This window comes from Scyliorhinus torazame, chromosome 7 (genome assembly GCF_047496885.1).
Source record: "Scyliorhinus torazame isolate Kashiwa2021f chromosome 7, sScyTor2.1, whole genome shotgun sequence".
NCBI classification, from domain to species: domain Eukaryota; kingdom Metazoa; phylum Chordata; class Chondrichthyes; order Carcharhiniformes; family Scyliorhinidae; genus Scyliorhinus; species Scyliorhinus torazame.
In genome coordinates, this window is record NC_092713.1 from 306,943,358 (window position 1) to 306,964,336 (window position 20,979).

At 47.4% G+C, this 20,979-nt stretch overlaps 1 protein-coding gene across 1 annotated transcript; it reads right to left on the reverse strand.

Annotated features, from left to right (window-relative positions):
• Positions 1 to 7,389: 7,389 nt before the first annotated feature.
• Positions 7,390 to 19,872, reverse strand: rps14 (ribosomal protein S14). Its single transcript, XM_072512710.1, has 5 exons — positions 19,754 to 19,872; positions 17,696 to 17,845; positions 11,325 to 11,486; positions 8,628 to 8,704; positions 7,390 to 7,522 (listed from the first exon to the last, which is right to left on the reverse strand). The coding sequence occupies exons 2-5, from the start codon at positions 17,842 to 17,844 to the stop codon at positions 7,455 to 7,457; spliced, it is 456 nt and encodes a 151-aa protein (XP_072368811.1). The 5' UTR covers position 17,845; positions 19,754 to 19,872; the 3' UTR covers positions 7,390 to 7,454.
• Positions 19,873 to 20,979: the final 1,107 nt, after the last annotated feature.

Below are 20,979 nucleotides of genomic sequence, written 5' to 3' on the forward strand. Positions count from 1 at the left end.
ACTAATGCAGCAGGGGCATGGGAACCTGGATTGTAGTTTTAGGGTACGGGAGAATGAGAGTACAGAGGTCAGGAGCACAGATTTGACGTCGCAGGAGGGGGCCAGTGTTCAGGTAGGTGGTTTGAAGTGTGTCTACTTCAATGCCAGGAGTATACGAAACAAGGTAGGGGAACTGGCAGCATGGGTTGGTACCTGGGACTTCGATGTTGTGGCCATTTCGGAGACATGGATAGAGCAGGGACAGGAATGGATGTTGCAGGTTCCGGGGTTTAGGTGTTTTAGTAAGCTCAGAGAAGGAGGCAAAAGAGGGAGAGGTGTGGCGCTGCTAGTCAAGAGCAGTATTACGGTGGCGGAGAGGATGCTAGATGGGGACTCTTCTTCCGAGGTAGTATGGGCTGAAGTTAGAAACAGGAAAGGAGAGGTCACCCTGTTGGGAGTTTTTTATAGGCCTCCTAATAGTTCTAGGGATGTAGAGGAAAGGATGGCGAAGATGATTCTGGATATGAGCGAAAGTAACAGGGTAGTTATTATGGGAGACTTTAACTTTCCAAATATTGACTGGAAAAGATATAGTTCGAGTACAATAGATGGGTCGTTTTTTGTACAGTGTGTGCAGGAGGGTTTCCTGAAACAATATGTTGACAGGCCAACAAGAGGCGAGGCCACGTTGGATTTGGTTTTGGGTAATGAACCAGGCCAGGTGTTGGATTTGGAGGTAGGAGAGCACTTTGGGGACAGTGACCACAATTCGGTGACGTTTACGTTAATGATGGAAAGGGATAAGTATACACCGCAGGGCAAGAGTTATAGCTGGGGGAAGGGCAATTATGATGCCATTAGACGTGACTTGGGGGGGATAAGGTGGAGAAGTAGGCTGCAAGTGTTGGGCACACTGGATAAGTGGGGCTTGTTCAAGGATCAGCTACTGCGTGTTCTTGATAAGTATGTACCGGTCAGACAGGGAGGAAGGCGTCGAGCGAGGGAACCGTGGTTTACCAAGGAAGTGGAATCTCTTGTTAAGAGGAAGGAGGCCTATGTGAAGATGAAGTGTGAAGTTTCGGTTGGGGCGATGGATAGTTACAAGGTAGCGAGGAAGGATCTAAAGAGAGAGCTAAGACGAGCAAGGAGGGGACATGAGAAGTATTTGGCAGGAAGGATCAAGGAAAACCCAAAAGCTTTCTATAGGTATGTCAGGAATAAGCGAATGACTAGGGAAAGAGTAGGACCAGTCAAGGACAGGGATGGGAAATTGTGTGTGGAGTCTGAAGAGATAGGCAAGATACTAAATGAATATTTTTCGTCAGTATTCACTCAGGAAAAAGATAATGTTGTGGAGGAGAATGCTGAGCCCCAGGCTAATAGAATAGATGGCATTGAGGTACGTAGGGAAGAGGTGTTGGCAATTCTGGACAGGCTGAAAATAGATAAGTCCCCGGGACCTGATGGGATTTATCCTAGGATTCTCTGGAAGGCCAGGGAAGAGATTGCTGGACCTTTGGCTTTGATTTTTATGTCATCATTGGCTACAGGAATAGTGCCAGAGGACTGGAGGACAGCAAATGTGGTCCCTTTGTTCAAAAAGGGGAGCAGAGACAACCCCGGCAACTATAGACCGGTGAGCCTCACGTCTGTAGTGGGTAAAGTCTTGGAGGGGATTATAAGAGACAAGATTTATAATCATCTAGATAGGAATAATATGATCAGGGATAGTCAGCATGGCTTTGTGAAGGGTAGGTCATGCCTCACAAACCTTATTGAGTTCTTTGAGAAGGTGACTGAACAGGTAGACGAGGGTAGAGCAGTTGATGTGGTGTATATGGATTTCAGCAAAGCGTTTGATAAGGTTCCCCACGGCAGGCTATTGCAAAAAATACGGAGGATGGGGATTGAGGGTGATTTAGAGATGTGGATCAGAAATTGGCTAGCTGAAAGAAGACAGAGGGTGGTGGTTGATGGGAAATGTTCAGAATGGAGTACAGTCACAAGTGGAGTACCACAAGGATCTGTTCTGGGGCCGTTGCTGTTTGTCATTTTTATCAATGACCTAGAGGAAGGCGCAGAAGGGTGGGTGAGTAAATTTGCAGACGATACTAAAGTCGGTGGTGTTGTCGATAGTGTGGAAGGATGTAGCAGGTTACAGAGGGATATAGATAGGCTGCAGAGCTGGGCTGAGAGGTGGCAAATGGAGTTTAATGTAGAGAAGTGTGAGGTGATTCACTTTGGAAGGAATAACAGGAATGCGGAATATTTGGCTAATGGTAAAGTTCTTGAAAGTGTGGATGAGCAGAGGGATCTAGGTGTCCATGTACATAGATCCCTGAAAGTTGCCACCCAGGTTGATAGGGTTGTGAAGAAGGCCTATGGAGTGTTGGCCTTTATTGGTAGAGGGATTGAGTTCCGGAGTCGGGAGGTCATGTTGCAGCTGTACAGAACTCTGGTACGGCCGCATTTGGAGTATTGCGTACAGTTCTGGTCACCGCATTATAGGAAGGACGTGGAGGCTTTGGAGCGGGTGCAGAGGAGATTTACCAGGCTGTTGCCTGGTATGGAGGGAAAATCTTATGAGGAAAGGCTGATGGACTTGAGGTTGTTTTCGTTGGAGAGAAGAAGGTTAAGAGGAGACTTAATAGAGGCATACAAAATGATCAGGGGGTTGGATAGGGTGGACAGTGAGAGCCTTCTCCCGCGGATGGATATGGCTGGCACGAGGGGACATAACTTTAAACTGAGGGGTAATAGATATAGGACAGAGGTCAGAGGTAGGTTCTTTACGCAAAGAGTAGTGAGGCTGTGGAATGCCCTACCTGCTACAGTGGTGAACTCGCCAACATTGAGGGCATTTAAAAGTTTATTGGATAAACATATGGATGATAATGGCATAGTGTAGGTTAGATGGCTTTTGTTGCGGTGCAACATCGTGGGCCGAAGGGCCTGTACTGCGCTGTATTGTTCTATGTTCTATGTTCTAGATGACAGGGCAGCACGGTAGCGCAGTGGGTTTGCATTGCTGCCTCACGGCCCAGGTTCGATCCTGGCTCTGGGTCACTGTCTGTGTGGAGTTTGCACATTCTCCCCGTGTCTGCGTGGGTCTCACCCCCACAACCCAAAGATGTGCAGGGTAGGTGGATTAGCCACGTTAAATTGCCCCTTAATTGGAAAAAATGAATTGGGAACTCTAAATTTAAAAACAAAGTTTGCAGATGACACCAAAATTGGTGGTGGCATAGTGAGGAGGAAAACCTTTGATTGCTGATGCATTTTGGGAGCCATGATGTGGAGATGCCGGCATTAGACTGGGGTGAGCACAGTAAGAAATCTTACACCACCAGGTTAAAGTCCAACAGGTTTGTTTCAAACACTAGCTTTCGGAGCACTGCTCCTTCCTCAGGTGAATGAAGAGATATGTTCCAGAAACATATATATATATATATAGACAGATTCAAAGATGCAAGACAATGCTTAGAATACGAGCATTTGCAGTTAATTAAGTCTTTACAGATCCAGAGATAGGGGTAACCCCAGGTTAAAGAGGTGTGAATTGTCTCAAGCCAGGACAGTTGGTTGGATTTCGCAAGCCCAGACCAGATGGTGGGGGGGGGGGGGGGGGGGGTGAATGTAATGCGACATGAATCCCAGTTGAGGCCGCACTCATGAGTGCAGAACTTGGCATTTTGGGAGGACTACGAAGGCAAGGGAAGATACAATGTACAGTAGGACACTAGAAAGTAGAGGGATCATGGAGTGCATGTCCAAATAACCCTGAAGGCAGTAGGACAGGTAGTTAAGAAGGCGTATGGGATACTTATCTGTATTAGCCGAGCAGGGACAGCACAGTGGTTAGCACTGTGGCTTCACAGCACCAGGGTCCCAGGTTCGATTCCGTCTGTGCGGCGTCTACACGTTCTCCCCGTTTCCTCTGGTTTCCTCCCAGTCCAAAGACGTGCAAGTTAGGTGGATTGGCTATGCTAAATTGTCCTTAAGTGCCCAAAAAGGTTAGGAGGGGTTATTGGGGTAGGGTGGAAGTGAGAGCTTAAGTGGGTTGGTGCAAACTCGATGGGCCCAGAGGGCCTCCTTCTGCACTGTATGTTCCATAATGGAGCTGTGTAAAACGCTTGTTAGGGCACTGGTGTAGTGCAGTTCTGGTCACACTATAGAAAGGATGTGATTGCGCTGGAGAGGGTGCAGATTTACCAGGAGGCTGCCTGGCCTGCAGCGTTTCAGCTATGAAGAGAGGGTGATGTTGATTTCCTTAGAGCAGAGAAGGCTGAGGGGGGGGGGGGGGGACGGACCTAATTGAGGTTTATAAAATTATACGGATATGAAGGAACTTTCCCCCTAGTAGAGGGGCCAATATCCAGGTGGCATAGATTTACGGTCAGGGACAGGAAATTTAAAGGGGATTTGAGGAAATGATTTTTCACCCAGAGGGTGATGGGAACCTGGGTGCATCTGCCCGAAAGGGTGGTAGAGGTGGCAACCTTCACAACATGGCCTGTTCTGGGTTTTCAAGTGCTAAGTGCTGGAAAATGGGACTAAAATAGATTGGTGCTTGATGACCGGCGGAGCCTCTCCCAGCACTATAAATCTTTATGGCAAATGGAGTAATATGTCTAATTAACCACATTTTAGAAAAGATATTAAGACTTTGTAGGGGGTGATGTGAAGATTCACTATGACACCAGTAATGAGACTTCAGATGCAAGGACATTGGAACTTGCCCTTAAAGCAGGGAATGGTTTTTTAAAGTATTTTTATTCAAATCTTTTACATTTCAAAAACATTACAACATAAAATAATCCCCCACCCCCGGCAACAGTCGGCGTAACTAGTTCTCCGAAATGCAGAAATAACAAACCCCTTCTCTTGTGGAAACCCTCATTCACCCCTCTTCGGGCAATTTTCACCATCTCTACATTCAGGAACTCGCATTAGATCCCCCAGCCACAGGATGGAGAAGCAGAGCTCCAACAAAACCCGCTTGTGATCAGGGAGGCGAAGGCTAAAATATCCACCCCGCTCCCACCTGCAACTCCAGCAGGTCTGACACTCCGATAATGGCCCCAGGGGGACTGGGCGCCAAGTCCACATGCAAGATCGCCGACATGGTGCTGAAAAACCTCCAAAACGTTTCTAACTTCAGGCAGGACCAGAACACATGTATATTAGCTGCCCCCCCCGGTTCACAAATATTCTCTACACCCAGCCAGCTCATCCTCAACTTACATCAGGTGCGCCCTGTGTACATCTTTATTGTTACAAGTAGGCTTACATTAATACTGCAATTAAGTTACTGTGAAAAGCCCCTATTCGCCACATTCCAGCACCTGTTTGGGTACAGAGGGAGAATTTAGAATGTCCAATTCACCCAACATAACGTCTTTCGGGATTTGTGGGAGGAAACCGGAGCACCCAGAGGAAACCCACGCAGACACTCGGGAGAATGCGCAGACTCCACAGTGGCTCAAGTCGGGAATTGAACCATGAACTCTGGCGCTGTGATGCAACTGCGCTACCGTGCTGCTTGCAAGGTGTACCATCCTTAGCTGTATCAACCACAGCCTCGCTCACGAAGTTGAAACATTCACCCTCCGCAGCACTTCACCAGCATCATCCCCAACTCCTCCTCCCACTTGACCATAACCCCCTCCAGACACCTCAATCTTCCTCCAAAATCCTCCCATAAATGGTCGAGACAGCTCCACCCTCCAATCCCATCAGACATCACCTCCCCCAGCAATGAGGCAGGTAAGCCAACAGTAGATTTAATAGGAGCACTCAAAATATATTTTTTATATTCATTCAGAGGGTGTCAACATCACTGTCAAGCACATTTATTGGCCATCCCACTTGCCCTCGAGAAAGTGAGCCATCTTCTCCAAGTACACCCCACGCTGCTGTCAGGGAAATCCAGGATTTTGACCGAGGGACAGTGAAGGAACAGCAATATGGTCCCAAGCCAGGATGGTGCATAGCTTGGAAGGGAACTGGCGATGGGATCTTTTAAGATGGCAGAGGTTGCAGGTTTGGAAGCTGCTGCCAAAGGAACGTTGGGGAGTTGCTTCAATGCATCTTCGTAGGTGGTACGCACGGCTGCCACGGTGTCTATGGTGGTGGGTGTGGCGCCAATCAAGCAGGCTTGCTTTGTCCTGGATGGTTGAGCTTCTAGTGCTGTTGGGGCCACAGGCAATTGGAGAGGATTATATCACACTCCTGACTTGTACCTTGTAGATGGCTTTGGGGAGCAAGGAGGCAAGTTACTCATTGTGGAATTCTCAGCCTCTAACCTGATCACGTAGTCAACAGTATTTTTTTTTTTTTTTAAATTAATTTAGAGTACCCAATTCACTTTTTCCAATTAAGGGGCAATTTTAACGTGGCCAATCCACCTACGCTGCACATCTTTGGGTTGTTGGGGGGGGGGCAAAACCCATGCTAACACGCCCGCCTCCCTAGAATGTTGATAGAAGGGGATTCAGTGTTGGCAATATCATTGTCAAGGAGGGATGGCCAAAGGCAATTTTCCACATTTCCAGGTCAGGTGGGCACCAGCGTTGTAGCTGTACGAACAACTTGGAAGAGGACATGGCTAGTTCTTGAGCACAAGTCTTCAGTACTATTGCCAAGACGTAGTTAAAGGCCAGTATCGAGTGCCTTCAGCCACATCAGCACTGTCCTCCCAAACATCAATGGGAAAAATGATCGGAAATAAAAATGGGAAAAGTCGGGTTTGGTGGTGGGTGTTGCTTGGGACATGAGGGAGAATCCATGTTCAGAGTGGAACAGCATCTGTCCAATCCATCATGAGCCACTGAAACATGTAAACAGGGCCCAGGATTGAAATATATACACAGCTGAGGCAGCACGGTGGTGCTGTGGTTAGCATTGCTGCATCACGGCGCCGATGTCCCAGGTTCGATCCCGGCTCTGGGTCACTCTCCGTGTGGAGTTTGCACATTCTCCCCATGTTTGTGTGGGTTTCGCCCCCACAAACCAAAGATGTGCCGGACAGGTGAATTGGCCACGCTAAATTGCCCCTTAAATGGAAAAAATGAATTGGGTACTCTAAATCTATTTAAAAAAAAGAAATATATACACAGCTTCACCAGACCAATCATTTCTAATGTCAGAAATAAAATACATTGGAGGGGCATTCAGCCCCTCAAGCATGCTCCACCAATGATCACAAAAAACTCAACGCCTCTTCTTCAAAATTGTGGTTACGGGATTTTTCCTGTCTTGGAGAGGGCCTGGTGTTTAACTTCTCATTCGAAAGAGCGACACTTTTGACACAGTGCAGCACCATCCCAAGTACCCGGGGCGCTTAAATCAGCCCCAATGGATTTCCAAACAGGGTGCACCAGAGATATTAACAGAGAACAAACCTCAGTGATCAGTAGAACTTTTTTTATTAGTTATACTGGCACTGTAAATTCTATGATTCATACAGAAAACATTTACAAACGGCGACCTCTGCGACCTCCCTTTCTGCGAGTGCTGTCTGACGGAATGGGGGTGACATCCTCTGTCAGAACAAAAAAAACACAAGTCAGACAAGCAGCAAGAGACCAGGCACTGCGAAGGGCAGAGAGAATACAGACTGCACCGGGGAACATCCACTGCACTGGCGAGCTTCAAAGTGTTTTGACTATTGTCAGGCCATACCAACACTGATTAGCCATTGAGCCCACCCCCCACAATACTTGCAGTATTTCCACACCTCTTTATCCTCAACTACCTCTGGGGTACAGTGTCTGAGTGGTTATAATGATGAACAAGTAATCCAAACCTCAAGTCAGCATTAACTTTTTAATTCCAGATTATTCTTATGAACTGCTGAGTTCCTTGGTGCTGCCGTACAGATTTGAACTCGCACATCTGGTTCACTTGTCCAGGCGTTTGAGCCGCAATTTAGGACCTGATGACATGTTGCTGAAGCCCCAAATCCTTCTAGTCATCTAATTCTGCTAACATTTTCTCCATGGGGTGAACACTGGCACATCCAGAGTGAATCTTGTCCTGTCAGACGCTACATTTGACTCAGTTCCACACTAGCCTGGTTTGGCTCTGTACAGTAGCCTAGAACGTCACCAAGTCATATTAAACAAAAGGTGGCCCACTATATTTGCAGAGCAACTACATGTGGGGTAAAAATGGCCATCATTTAGCTCTGGCAGTGGGTGACTTGGGAGGTGAAGGTTTTCCTGTAACATTGCTGGTCTTGTCTTTTTCCTGAAGGGAGGCGCTGTTGAAGTAATCTTGGCGCATCGCTGACTCGGTGCCAGTCAGGACACGACATTGGCAAGTGCAACCACCTCGACGCACCTCACTCAACTCACCGGGTATTGAAAGCCAGAGCATCCCCACTCCTGTGCTCGACACATTTTACACAGAGTTGGTTCCACCAGCTTATTCGAAACGTTTGTACGTGACCAAGCGTCCCTGTCAGCCGGGGGGTTTGCTGGACTGACAAGGATAGAATGAAACGTGTTCCTTTCTGCAGGGGGAACGACATCGACAGCACGGAGCAGCTGCGACGTAACTTATCCTGCACTTCACCCGTCTTTATGCATACTACAGGTATTATGTTCTACCAGTAAACATCGAAGGACAAGGGGATAATGACTCACCGATCCGGCCAATTTTCATCCCAGATCGAGCCAGGGCTCTCAGGGCGGACTGGGCACCGGGTCCAGGGGTCTTAGTCCTGCAAATACATTTTTAAAAGCTCTGAGTTAGTCACAGGGCGACACCTCCCACTGACTGATGAGCTACATAGAGTAGCAAACCCCAAACACCTCGGCAACAATGACAACTCGTGTTTAGATCCTTCACTGCCTGGTTTGTTCAGTTCACAATGGCTGCTCGCAACACACAAATATCACAGACGGCCAAGTCCTAAATCAGAACACCGCCACATCTGGAGTACGGCATGAAGTTGTGTCCCCTTATAAAGACGGTAGCTCTAAGAAGGTTCACTAGGTTGATTCCTGGGTTAAAGGGGCGCATTAGGGGGAAAACTTGAGCAGGTTGAGCCTACGTTATGTGCAGGTTGGTGGGGTTACAGAGCTAGGGCAGGGGAGTGGGCTCAGGTAGAGTGATCTTTCAGAGGGTCAGTGCAGACTGACCGAATGACCCTTTCCTCTGCACTGTAGGGATTCTATGATTCTACACACTGCAGGTTTTTTTTAGAACACTTGAGAGTTGACAATGTAGATGCTGAAAAGGGAATCTAGAACCAAGGGGGATAGTTTCAGAATGGACAGGGGGGGGGGAAATTTTCCATTGTGGAGAAATTTATTTTCTTAAGAGCATAGCGAATCGAGACGAGTGGAGGCTGGGTCATCGAGTGAGTTCGAAGCAGACAGATATTTTTGTATTACAGTGGATTCCAGGAAGAGGAAAGCAGGCAGAAGAGTGAATGGAGGCCAAGATCAGATCAGGCATGATCTCACTGAATAGAGGAGATTAGGCTGTCGGAGCTGTATGGCGCACTCTCACATTTCTATTTCTCAAGTTCGCACTGCGCCGTAACGTGAAATACAGAGATCCTTTTGAAACAAGTTTGTAATTTTAAGAAACTGCATTTATATGAAGACTTCCAGATGTCCCAAAACGGCGTGCAGCCAATCAAGAGTGTTTTTCAAAAATTTTTTTTATAAAGAGTACCCAATTATTATATTTTTCCAATTAAAGGACAATTTAGCTTGGCCAATCCACCTAACTTGCACATCTTTGGGTTGTGGGGGTGAAACCCACGCAGACACGGGGAGAATGTGCAAACTCCACACGGACAGTGACCCAGGGCCGGGATTTGCAACCGGCTCCTCAGCGCCGCAGTCCCAGTGCTAACCACTGTGCCACCGTCAAGAGGCTTTTATAGCGCGGCCATTATTTACTCGATCGATAACCGCACTGGGATTGTCAGCCTGGATCACATATTAGATTTCTGGAGCGCAACTTAAGCAAAATATGAGCAGCTACAGTAAATAGAAAAAAGTCTGGAAATACTGTGGAGAATGAGAGTTTTACATCAATGACTGTTTGATTAGTTCTGATGAAAGGTCGTTCTCTCTCGACAGATGCTGCCAGACCTGCTGGATATTTCCAACTCGGTTTTCGCTTAAAGCCATGATTGCAGAGACAGTACACCAGCTCAGCAAATCACAGAACTGTTATAGCACAGCCATGTGGCCCATCGTGCGTTCACTGCTCGCCAGATGAGCAATTTGCCTGGTGTCATTTTCTCATCTTCTCCCCATGTTCTGGCACATTATTCCTTTTCAAACAATAGTCTAACTCCTTTTTTGGGTGCCGCCAATAAATAAGCCTCCACCATACCCTCAGGCAGTGCAGTGTATTCCAGACCGTAGCCGCTCACTGCGTGAAAAAGTTGCTCCTCTTGTCGCTTTTGCTTCTTCTGCCAATTACTTTCAACCCGATTCTTTCAGGGGTAATAAGTTTCTCTCTATCTACTCTGTCCCAATCTCTCATGAAGCTCCACGCAGAGCTTGCATTATACACAAATGCAAGAGCTGATCATGTAATGTGAAAGCTTTAGGTGATAGAAAGTGCAAATACACAGAAAGAAAACGGGAAAGTCCTCATAAACCATCACAAAGCCCCGATGCAAATTCTGCTCGAAGCATTGATCAGTCGCGGCTCAGTGGGATAACACTCCCTCATCACGATTGTGGGTTCAAACCCTAATCCAGAGACTTGAACACACAATCTACGCTGACACTCCAGTGTCGCACTGAGTGAGTGCTGCACTGCTGGAGGTGCTGTCTTTTAGATAGGACGCTCAGCCAGGGAAAACATTGGCCAGAAAATAGGAGAAGAACTCCCCTGCTCCTCAAAATAGGAGCACAACATCTTTTACATCACATGGAGGCAGCTGAAAACATCAGTTTAAAAGCCCACCGGAACAGCGGCAGCTCCAACAATGCAGTTTTAAACATTTGTACGTGACCAAGCGTCCCTGTCAGCCGGGTGTGCTGGACTGACAAGGATAGTATGAAACGTGTTTATTTCTGCAGGGGGAACGACATCGACAGCACGGAGCAGCTGCGACATAACTTATCCTGCACTTTACCCAGAGCACTTCCTATAATCTTTGGTGTACTGATTATTTACAGTATCAGTGGTACATCCGTTACACCCCACATCATTGCTTAAAAACCCAGTTAGGTGGCATCTGTTGTCACATCACCTGCTGTGACATTTCATGTTGAGATTGAAAGCAGTATCTGTATTTCAGTAACACACAATTATATTGTCCACCTTCACTATGTCCGCGCCCCTTCAAACAACGAACAAGCTCTGACCTGTTGCCTCCAGTGGCGCGCAGTTTGATGTGTAGTGCGGTGATGCCCAACTCCTTGCATCTCTGAGAGACGTCCTGAGCAGCCAACATGGCAGCGTAGGGGGAGGACTCGTCTCTGTCTGCCTTCACCTTCATACCCCCAGTGACACGGCAGATGGTTTCCCTGTGGCAAAAGACAACCCGGTCACAAACAGAGAAGAATTCAATCATTTAAAGCTGGACCCAACAAAAACATAACCTGCTTCACGGAGCGAACCTTCGGCTGGGCCATGTGCAGAAACTGTCCCGTTATTTGCCTTTTAAAGCAGTCTTAAGAGAAATGAGGAATGGTAAATTTATTCAGCAGTTTTTCTTTGCCTGTGAGCTGTGGTGAACTCCTGATGGAAAACTAACAAAGGTGCGGGACGCAACAACTTTCTAACTGATGACCACTACCACCTAGAAAGACATGAGCAGCAGATACCTGGGAACCCCACCACCTGGAGGTCCCCCTCCAAGTCACTCACCACCCTGACTTGGAAATATATGAAATGAAAATCGCTTGTCACAAGTAGGCTTCAAATGAAGTTACTGTGAAAAGCCCCTAGTCACCACATTCCAGCACCTGTTCGGGGAGGCTGGTACGGGAATTGAACCCACGCTGCTGGCCTTGGTCTCCTTTACAAGCCAGCTGTTTAGCCCACTGTTAAACCAGCCCCATATCGGCCATTCCTCATCTCTGGATCAAAATCCTGGAACTCCCTCCCTAACAGCACTGTGGATGTACCTACACCGCGTGGACTGCAGCAGTTCAAGGCGGCCGCTCAATGCCACCTTCTCAAGGGCAATTAGGCATGGGAAATAAATGTTGGCCTAGCTAGCAAATCCCACAGCCCATAAATGAATAAAACAAGAGGTTGCAGCTCAGTATCATTTCACCCTGATGTGATTAAGCACGGAGCAGACGCTAGCCAATTCACCCGAGTCTAACTATGGGATCCCAGATCGTCAGTTCCTGCAAGCTATCTTAGTGGCAGGACCCCCACAGCCTGGCTCCAGTCGTCACCTGCAATCCAAACACACTAAGGGTCATAGTGGTAATCGCGACTCACTGTCACCTCATGGACATGCTGGTCTAATGTGCTTACCGATCAGTTAACAAGTGAAAATTAATTGTAACAGTGCAGTGGACAGTAACTGGATTCTAGGCCACCAAGGCTTGAGAGTCTGGATGGTTTGTACGTGACCAAGCGTCCCTGTCAGCCGTGGGGATGCTGGACTGACAAGGATAGTATGAAACGTGTTCCTTTCTGCAGGGGGAACGACATCGACAGCACTGAGCAGCTGCGACATAACTTATCCTGCAGCCTAGAGCTTTCTGCAATCTAGGAGGTAATTGCTCACACTAGAAGTTAACCAGGCCAATCTTTGCATTAATACACCACAAACTTCTGCTGGGAAAAGTTACAGATGTTTAGATTCCGAGACGTATCGCTCAGCAGGTTTGCAATTGGGGGATATTTCAACGCCGCCAACCCACCAGAGTACATCACCCAAGTGGTCATTATGATGGGGCCGGATGCTGTTCTTTCTTGCTGCAGGGTCTCAAGGTCAGCACTCAATGCTAATCAACCCTGCACCACTCTAGTCTAGAGGTGCTGAGGTCAGCTAACCTTACACTGTCCATGGCTAAAATCTGAAACCCTTTGGGGAATTTCACAGCACAGGAGGCCATTGTTTCTGTTCTCTGAAAGACCTAGCCACAGTTCAACATCCCTGCAAACGTTCCTATTTCATATATCTCTCTCATTCCCTCATGAAAGTCACTGAATCTGCTTGTATCACCCTTTCAGATCACAACAGTTCTACCTAGGTCTGTCCACTCTTTCACTACGCAGTAAAGAGAAGGCCAAGTGATTGAGGGAGTTTAAGTTACGGTATTAACTGTAAGACGGTCACTAATAAATCCAAATGAGGAATTCCGTGGAAATTCCTTTATTCAGAACGAGAATGTGCAACTCACGGCCAGTGAATAGTCGGGAGCCAACAATATACACATACTCAAGAGAAAGTGACACAGCTACACGAAGTAGGAAAGATAAATTTTACCACAATAGGGCCAGGTGAGAGGAGGCTTGAGTGGAAGATAAACCAGTTGGCCAGAATGGTTTGCTCAATCGTAAGGGGAATAGACAGGCGGTTCTGCGGACGCAATCGAGACTCCAGGATGGTATGTTACTTCCCTGGTGCAAGGGTCAAGGATGTCTCGGAGCGGCTGCAGGACATTCTTGGGGGGGGGGGGGGGGGGGGGGTGAACAGCCAGCTGTTGTGGTGCACATAGGCACCAACGATATAGGTAAAAAACGGGACAAGGTCCTACAAGCCAAATTCAGGGGGTTAGGTGTTAAACTAAAAAGTAGGACCTCAAAGGTAGTAATCTCAGGATTGCTAACAGTTCCACGAGCTAGTCAGAGTAGGAATGTCAGGAGAGATAGGATGAATGCGTGGCTTGAGAGATGGTGCAAGAGGGAGGGATTCAAATTCCTGGGGCATTGGAACCTGCTCTGGGGGAGGTGGGACCAGTACAAACCTAACGGTCTGCATCTGGACAGGACTGGAACCGATGTCCTAGGGGGGGTGTTTGCTAGAGCTATTGGGGAGGGTTTAAACTAATGTGGCAGGGGGATGGGAACCGATGCAGGAAGTTGGAAGGTAGTAAAACAGGGACAGAAACAAAAGGCAGTAAGGGGAAAGTGTAAGGCAGAGAAGCCAGTCAAAAATAAAAAAGGGCGACAGTACAAGGTACAGTGACTGAGGGGTGCTCAGTGAATAGGCCCAGTAATACTGAAAGGAATAAAACGGGAAGTAAAAACATTAATGGTAAGCGACGCGGCAGGTTGTTACAGGAAGATATGGGTTCAATGACAAAGAAAATTAGGAGAAATGTTAAGAGGAAATATAACTTAGGAGATTACTGATCGAGGTGTTAGGATTCAAAACAGAGGTAAGAAAAAAGCCAACATAAGTATACTTTACCTGAATGCTCGTAGTATTCGGAATAAGGTAAATGAGTTGATGGCGCAAATCATCGTGAATGACTATGATTTTACTGCAACATGGTTAAAGGATGGTCACGACTGGGAGTTAAATATCCGAGGGTATCAAACTATTCGGAAGGACAGAGTGGATGGTAAGGGAGGTGGTGTAGCTCTGTTATTTAAGGATGACATCTGGGCAACAGTAAGGGATGACATCGGTGCTATGGAGGATAAGGTTGAATCCATTTGGTGGAAATCAGGAATAATAAGGCGAAAAAGTCACTGATAGGAGTAGTCTATAGGCCACCAAATAGTGACATTATGGTGGGGCAGGCAATAAACAAAGAAATAACTGATGCATGTAGAAATGGTACAGCAGTTATCATGAGGGATTTAAATCTACATGTCGATTGGTTTAACCAGGTCGGTCAAGGCAGCCTTGAGGAGTTTATAGAATGTATCCGCGATAGTTTCCTAGAACAGTATGTAATGGAACCTACGAGGGAACAAGCGATCCTAGATCTGGTCCTGTGTAATGAGACAGGATTGATTAATGATCTCACAGTTAGGGATCCTCTCGGAAGGAGCGATCACAATATGGTGGAATTTAAAATACAGATGGAGGTAAAGAAGAAGGTAAAATCAAACACGAGTGTTTTGTGATTAAACAAAGGAGATTACAATGGGATGAGAGAAGAACTAGCTAAGATAGACTGGGAGCAAAGACCTATGGTGAAACAGGTGAGGAACAGTGGAGAACCTTCCAAGCGATTTTTCACAGTGCTCAGCAAAGGTTTATACCAACATGAAGGAAGGACGGTGGAAAGAGGGAAAATCGACCATGGATATCTAAGGAAATAAGGGAGTATCAAATTGAAGAAAAAGCATACAAAGTGGCAAGGATTAGTGGGAGTCGAGGAGACTGGGAAATCTTTAGGGGGCAACAGAAAGCTACTAAAAAAGCTATAAAGAGTAAGATAGATATGAGAGTAAACTTGCTCAGAATATAAAAACAGATAGTAAAAGTTTCTACAAATATATAAAACAAAAAAGAGTGGCTAAGGTAAATATTGGTCCTTTAGAGGATGAGAAGGGAGATTTAATAATGGGAGATGAGGAACCGAACAGGTTTTTTGGGTCGATCTTCACAGTGGAAGACACAAATAACATGTCAGTGACTGATAGAAATGAGGCTATGACAAGTGAGGACCTTGAGAGGATTGTTATCACTAAGGAGGTAGTGATGGGCAAGCTAATGGGGCTAAAGGTAAACATGTTTCCTGGCCCTGATGAAATGCATCCCAGAGTGCTAAAAGAGATGGCTAGAGAAATTGCAAATGCACTAGTGATAATTTACCAAAATTCACTAGACTCTGGGGTGGTCCCGGCAGATTGGAAATTAGCAAACGTGACACCACTGTTTAAAAAGGAGGTAGGCAGAAAGCGGGTAATTATAGGCCAGTGAGCTTAACTTCGGTAGTAGGGAAGATGCTGGAATCTATCATCAAGGAAGAAAAAGCGAGGCATCTGGATGGAAATTGTCCCATTGGGCAGACGCAGCATGGGTTCATAAAGGGCAGGTCGTGCCTAATTAATTTAGTGGAAGTTTTGAGGACATTACCAATGCGGTAGATAACGGGGAGCCAATGGATGTGGTAGATCTGGATTTCCAGAAAGCCTTTGACAAGGTGCCACACAAAAGGTTGCTGCATAAGATAAAGATGCATGGCATTAAGGGTATAGTAGCATGGATAGAGGATTGGTTAATTAATAGAAAGCAAAGAGTGGGGATTAATGGGTGTTTCTCTGGTTGGCAATCAGTAGTTAGTGGTGTCCCTCAGGGATCAGTGTTGGGCCCACAATTGTTCACAATTTACATAGATGATTTGGAGTTGGGGACCAAGGGCAATGTGTCCAAGTTTGCAGACGACACTAAGATGAGTGGTAAAGCAAAAAGTGCAGAGGATACTGGAAGTCTGCAGAGGGATTTGGATAGGCTAAGTGAATGGGCCAGGGTCTGACAGATGGAATACAATGTTGACAAATATGAGGTTATCCATTTTGGTAGGAATAACAGCAAAAGGGATTATTATTTAAATGATAAAATATTAAAACATGCTGCTGTGCAGAGAGACCTGGGTGTGCTAGTGCACGAGTTGCAAAAAGTTGGTTTACAGGTGATTAAGGCGGCGAATGGAATTTTGTCCTTCATTGCTAGAGGGATGGAGTTTAAGACTAGGGAGGTTATGCTGCAATTGTATAAGGTGTTAGTGAGGCCACACCTGGAGTAGTGTGTTCAGTTTTGGTCTCCTTACTTGAGAAAGGACGTACTGGCACTGGAGGGTGTGCAGAGGAGATTCACTAGGTTAATCCCAGAGCTGAAAGGGTTGGATTACGAAGAGAGGTTGAGTAGACTGGGACTGTACTCGTTGGAATTTAGAAGGATGAGGGGGGGATCTTATAGAAACATATAAAATTATGATGGGAATAGATAGGATAGATGCAGGCAGGTTGTTTCCACTGGCGGGTGAAAGCAAAACTAGGGGGCATAGCCTCAAAATACGGGGAAGTAGATTTAGGACTGAGTTTAGGAGGAACTTCTTCACCCAAAGGGTTGTGAATCTATGGAATTCCTTGCCCAGTGAAGCAGTCGAGGCTCCTTCATTAAATGTTTTTAAGATAAAGATAGTTTTTTTGAAGAATAAAGGGATTAAGGGTTATGGCGTTCAGGCCGGAAAGTGGAGCCGAGTCCACAAAAGATCAGCCATGATCTCATTGAATGGCGGAGCAGGCTCGAGGGGCCAGATGGCCTACTCCTGCTCCTACTTATGCTTCTGCGCTGTAAATTCTACACGTGCACATGTTACCTGAAAGACAGCATCGGCAACAGTGCAGCACTAGACGTGTCAGCCAGGAGTTGGTGCTCACATCTGGGACTGGTTTAGCACAGGGCTAAATCGCTGGCTTTTAAAGCAGACCAAGGCAGGCCAGCAGCACGGTTCAATTCCCGTACCAGCCTCCCTGAACAGGCGCCGGAATGTGGCGACTAGGGGCTTTTCGCAGTAACTTCATTTGAAGCCTACTTGTGACAATAAGCGATTTTCATTTCACATCTCGAGTGTGGCAGATTTAATTGTCTCTAATCACCAGAGGGCAAACACGGAATATTTCAAATCAAGTAGGCTAATCGCAAAGAAAGTTTCACAGAATTGTTACAGCCCATTGTGTCTGCCTCAGCTCACCAAAGCAATTCAGTGCTGCTCCACTGCAAACGCATTGCTCCTTCAAGACACGGCTTCACCTGGTGTGTATCCCACAGTGCTGACCAAGTAATTTTGTTTTAACTCCTACTTACTTGCCGGACAGATCTGTTACGTGAACAAAGGTATCGTTGAAGGAGGCAAAGATGTGGCAAACCCCGAATACATTCTCTCCCTCGGCCACCTGGGGTCCCAGGCTAATCACTTGCTCCTCCTTTTTTTCCTTGCCCTTACGAGGAGCCATTCTGAAAGGAAGGAAAGATCATCAATGCAACATGGGCCCCATAACAGGACACAAAAATAGACGTTTACAGTTCTATAGCACCACTCTGGATCCCAGGACATTCCAAAGCACTTCAATGTAGGAAATGCACTCAGCACAGCTTTCCCACTGGACAGGACACATTGGTGGGCTCACACCAGACTCCCAAAGCAAATCTCCGCTCATACCTTGGTTGAGGAAACTTTAGGTTTCCTGAAACAGCTTTAGAGAAGCAACGCGGAAGTGGCTAAACATAGTCAACGCACAGGAAACCCTGGCCCGTGACTGCCCAAATTGGATACGGCTGGCTCAGGAAGACACCAAACACACTTCATGGGGGGGTGAAGCTGAGGCATCAGAGGGAGAGCGCAAAACTCCAAACAACCCTTCAATCACCTCCTGCCCCACATGTGGCAGATCGCACATTGGATTTAATCAATCATCTCCGAATCCATTGAACCAGCAAGTCACCCTCCAATTCTGAAGGACTCCCTCGGTACTGCATTGGAAGTGTCAGCCTAGGTTGTGAGCTCAATCTCTGGAGTGGGTCTGGAAGCAACAACTTTCTCACTCAAGAGTCCTACCAACTTAGCCACAAGCGACGACCAAGAGAGAAAAATAACCAGCTCACCATCCAAGTGCCATCCATTTACCAGCTCAGGTGATGCTGGTGAGGGAAAACAGCAATGAGAGAGAGACTAACTCCCCATGCTAAACCAAACAGTTCCCACATGAATTAACAGGTTTGTACGTGACCAAGCGTCCCTGTCAGCCGTGGGGATGCTGGACTGACAAGGATAGTATGAAACGTGTTCCTTTCTGCAGGGGGAACGACATCGACAGCACTGAGCAGCCGCGGTGTAACTTATCCTGCACTTCACCCAGGAGCGCTTTAAACCAACCGCTTAGAATTACAACACATTTAGTCAATTTTCACATTAACCCATGGGCAGCGTGCAGGGATCAGCGAGTGCGAGGCAGTCAAGCTTTTCTCAAAAAAGACCACAATGGAGGAGTGCGGGACAAACGCACAGGCAGAACAAATGTCACCCATCCTGTATTATAGGACTGTTCCCCATTGTCCCGGATCACTATTGATCTTTCAACCAGCATCACTAAAACACACTATCTGGTCACTCATCACAGTGGGGCAGTACGGTGATTAGCACGGCTACCTCACAGCACCAGGGACCCGGGTTCAATTCCTACCTCGGGGGGACGGGGGACTGTGTGGGTTCCTTCCGGGTGCTCTGGTTTCCTCCCAGTCCAAAGATGTGCGGGTTAGGTGGATTGACCATGCTTAATGGCCCCTTGGGAGTGGAGGTTGGGTGGGGGAGTGGAGGTTGGGTGGGGGAGTGGGAGCTCTTTCAGAGAGACAGTGCAGATCCGATGGGCCAAACGGCCTCCGCCTGCACTGTTGAGAGTCCATGCTGCCCTGAAAGCTTGCTGGGCACAGGCTGCACTTTTAGCAATTTGTAAACCCTTACAGCACAGGGCAAGGCCACTCGGCCCACTGCCAGCCTGTACTATCCCCCTCCCACCGCCCTTCTCGGAAACAGCCTCATTCTCCGTCCTATCCTGGGATGTGAAAGGTGCTATATAAATACAAACTCCCCAGGAAACTACACCCCGCCCGCCAGCCAGGGGAATTTCATCCGGTGCCCCGAGGCTCGTCGATTAGACCCAGTCCCCTCTCCGCACCAGGGACCCCCGCCTGCGGCCTAGCGCTTCCCGCCCTGCAGCCATCATCGCCTTAAAACAAAAAACACGATCCCTCTTCTCCCGCCACCGACAGGCGGGTGTCCCCCGGTCAGCGGGAGGGGGACGAGGGCTCCGGATGGGCTGTTTCGGGGCGGATGGAGTCGGATTGCAGCCGCCGCGCGAATCTTACCCGCCGCTCGCAGCAGAGCCAGAGCCGGAAAGAGAGGGTCAGAGGGCACGGCGCCCGCACATGCGCACATCCAGCCGCGCACATTCATCCCTTCAAGAAGAAAAGGCTGAAGATTGAAACCCGCCTCGAAATATGTGTGCGAAACTCGTTCGGGTATTTTGTAAAATGTTAAATTGAACCGATTTTACATTTCACTTTCCGCGCGTGCGCGGATAGGTACCTGACGTCATCAAGGACGAACCATTGTGAGCTGTTGCGGGCCTTGCTGCCCCTCCACTAATCTGCGCATGCGCACGAGTGCCAAACATTGAAGTTATTCTTGCACAATTCTTGGAGTGAATGTTGGAGGGAACTTGTCTGGAGGTTAAACAATTCAGTTAGAGTATGGCAGGGTGTTATTATTCTGCTGTTGGTATGGTGACATCTTCAATGGCAATGCCCCTTTGCTGTTGGTCTGAGTCTGTTCCAATTGTTTCACCTCTGCCTCCCACCGAGGGCTCTGTTTGCTATTGTCTGTGTTCCTCTGCCGGCAGTAAAGGGCAGTTTAAGCGACACGGTGGCGTAGTGGCAATTTCACCGGACTAGTAACCCAGAGGACTCGGCTGATGCTCTGGGGACATAAGTTCAAATTCCACCGCAGCAACTGGTGGAATTTAACCGCAATGAATAAAAGCTGGAATTGAAAACTTGTCACAGTAACGGTAAAACTATCATCAGTTGCTGATGTCCTTTAGGGAAGGAAATCTGCTCTTTACTTGATCTGGTCCACACGTGACTCCAGACACACAGCAACGTGCTTTACTTTAAAAAAATATATATTTTATTCCGAACATATGCAATAACATCAATTCTACATCCAATCAAAGCAATGGTAGCACAGTGGTTAGCACAATTGCTTCACAGCTCCAGGGTTCCAGGTTCGATTCCCGGCTTGGTTCACTGTGCGGAGTCTGCCCGTTCTCCCCGTGTGTGCCTGGATTTCCTCCGGGTGCTCCGGTTTCCTCCCACAGTCCAAAGATGTGCAGGTTAGGTGGATTGGTCATGCTAAATTGCCCTTAGTGTCCAAAATTGCCCTTAGTGTTGGGTCGGATTACTGGGTTATGGGGATAGGGTGGAGGTGTGGGCTTGGGTAGAGTGCTCTTTCAAAGAGCCGGTGAAGACTCGATGGGCCGAATGGCCTCCTTCTGCACTGTAAATTCTATGATTCTAATGTACACAGTTTATAC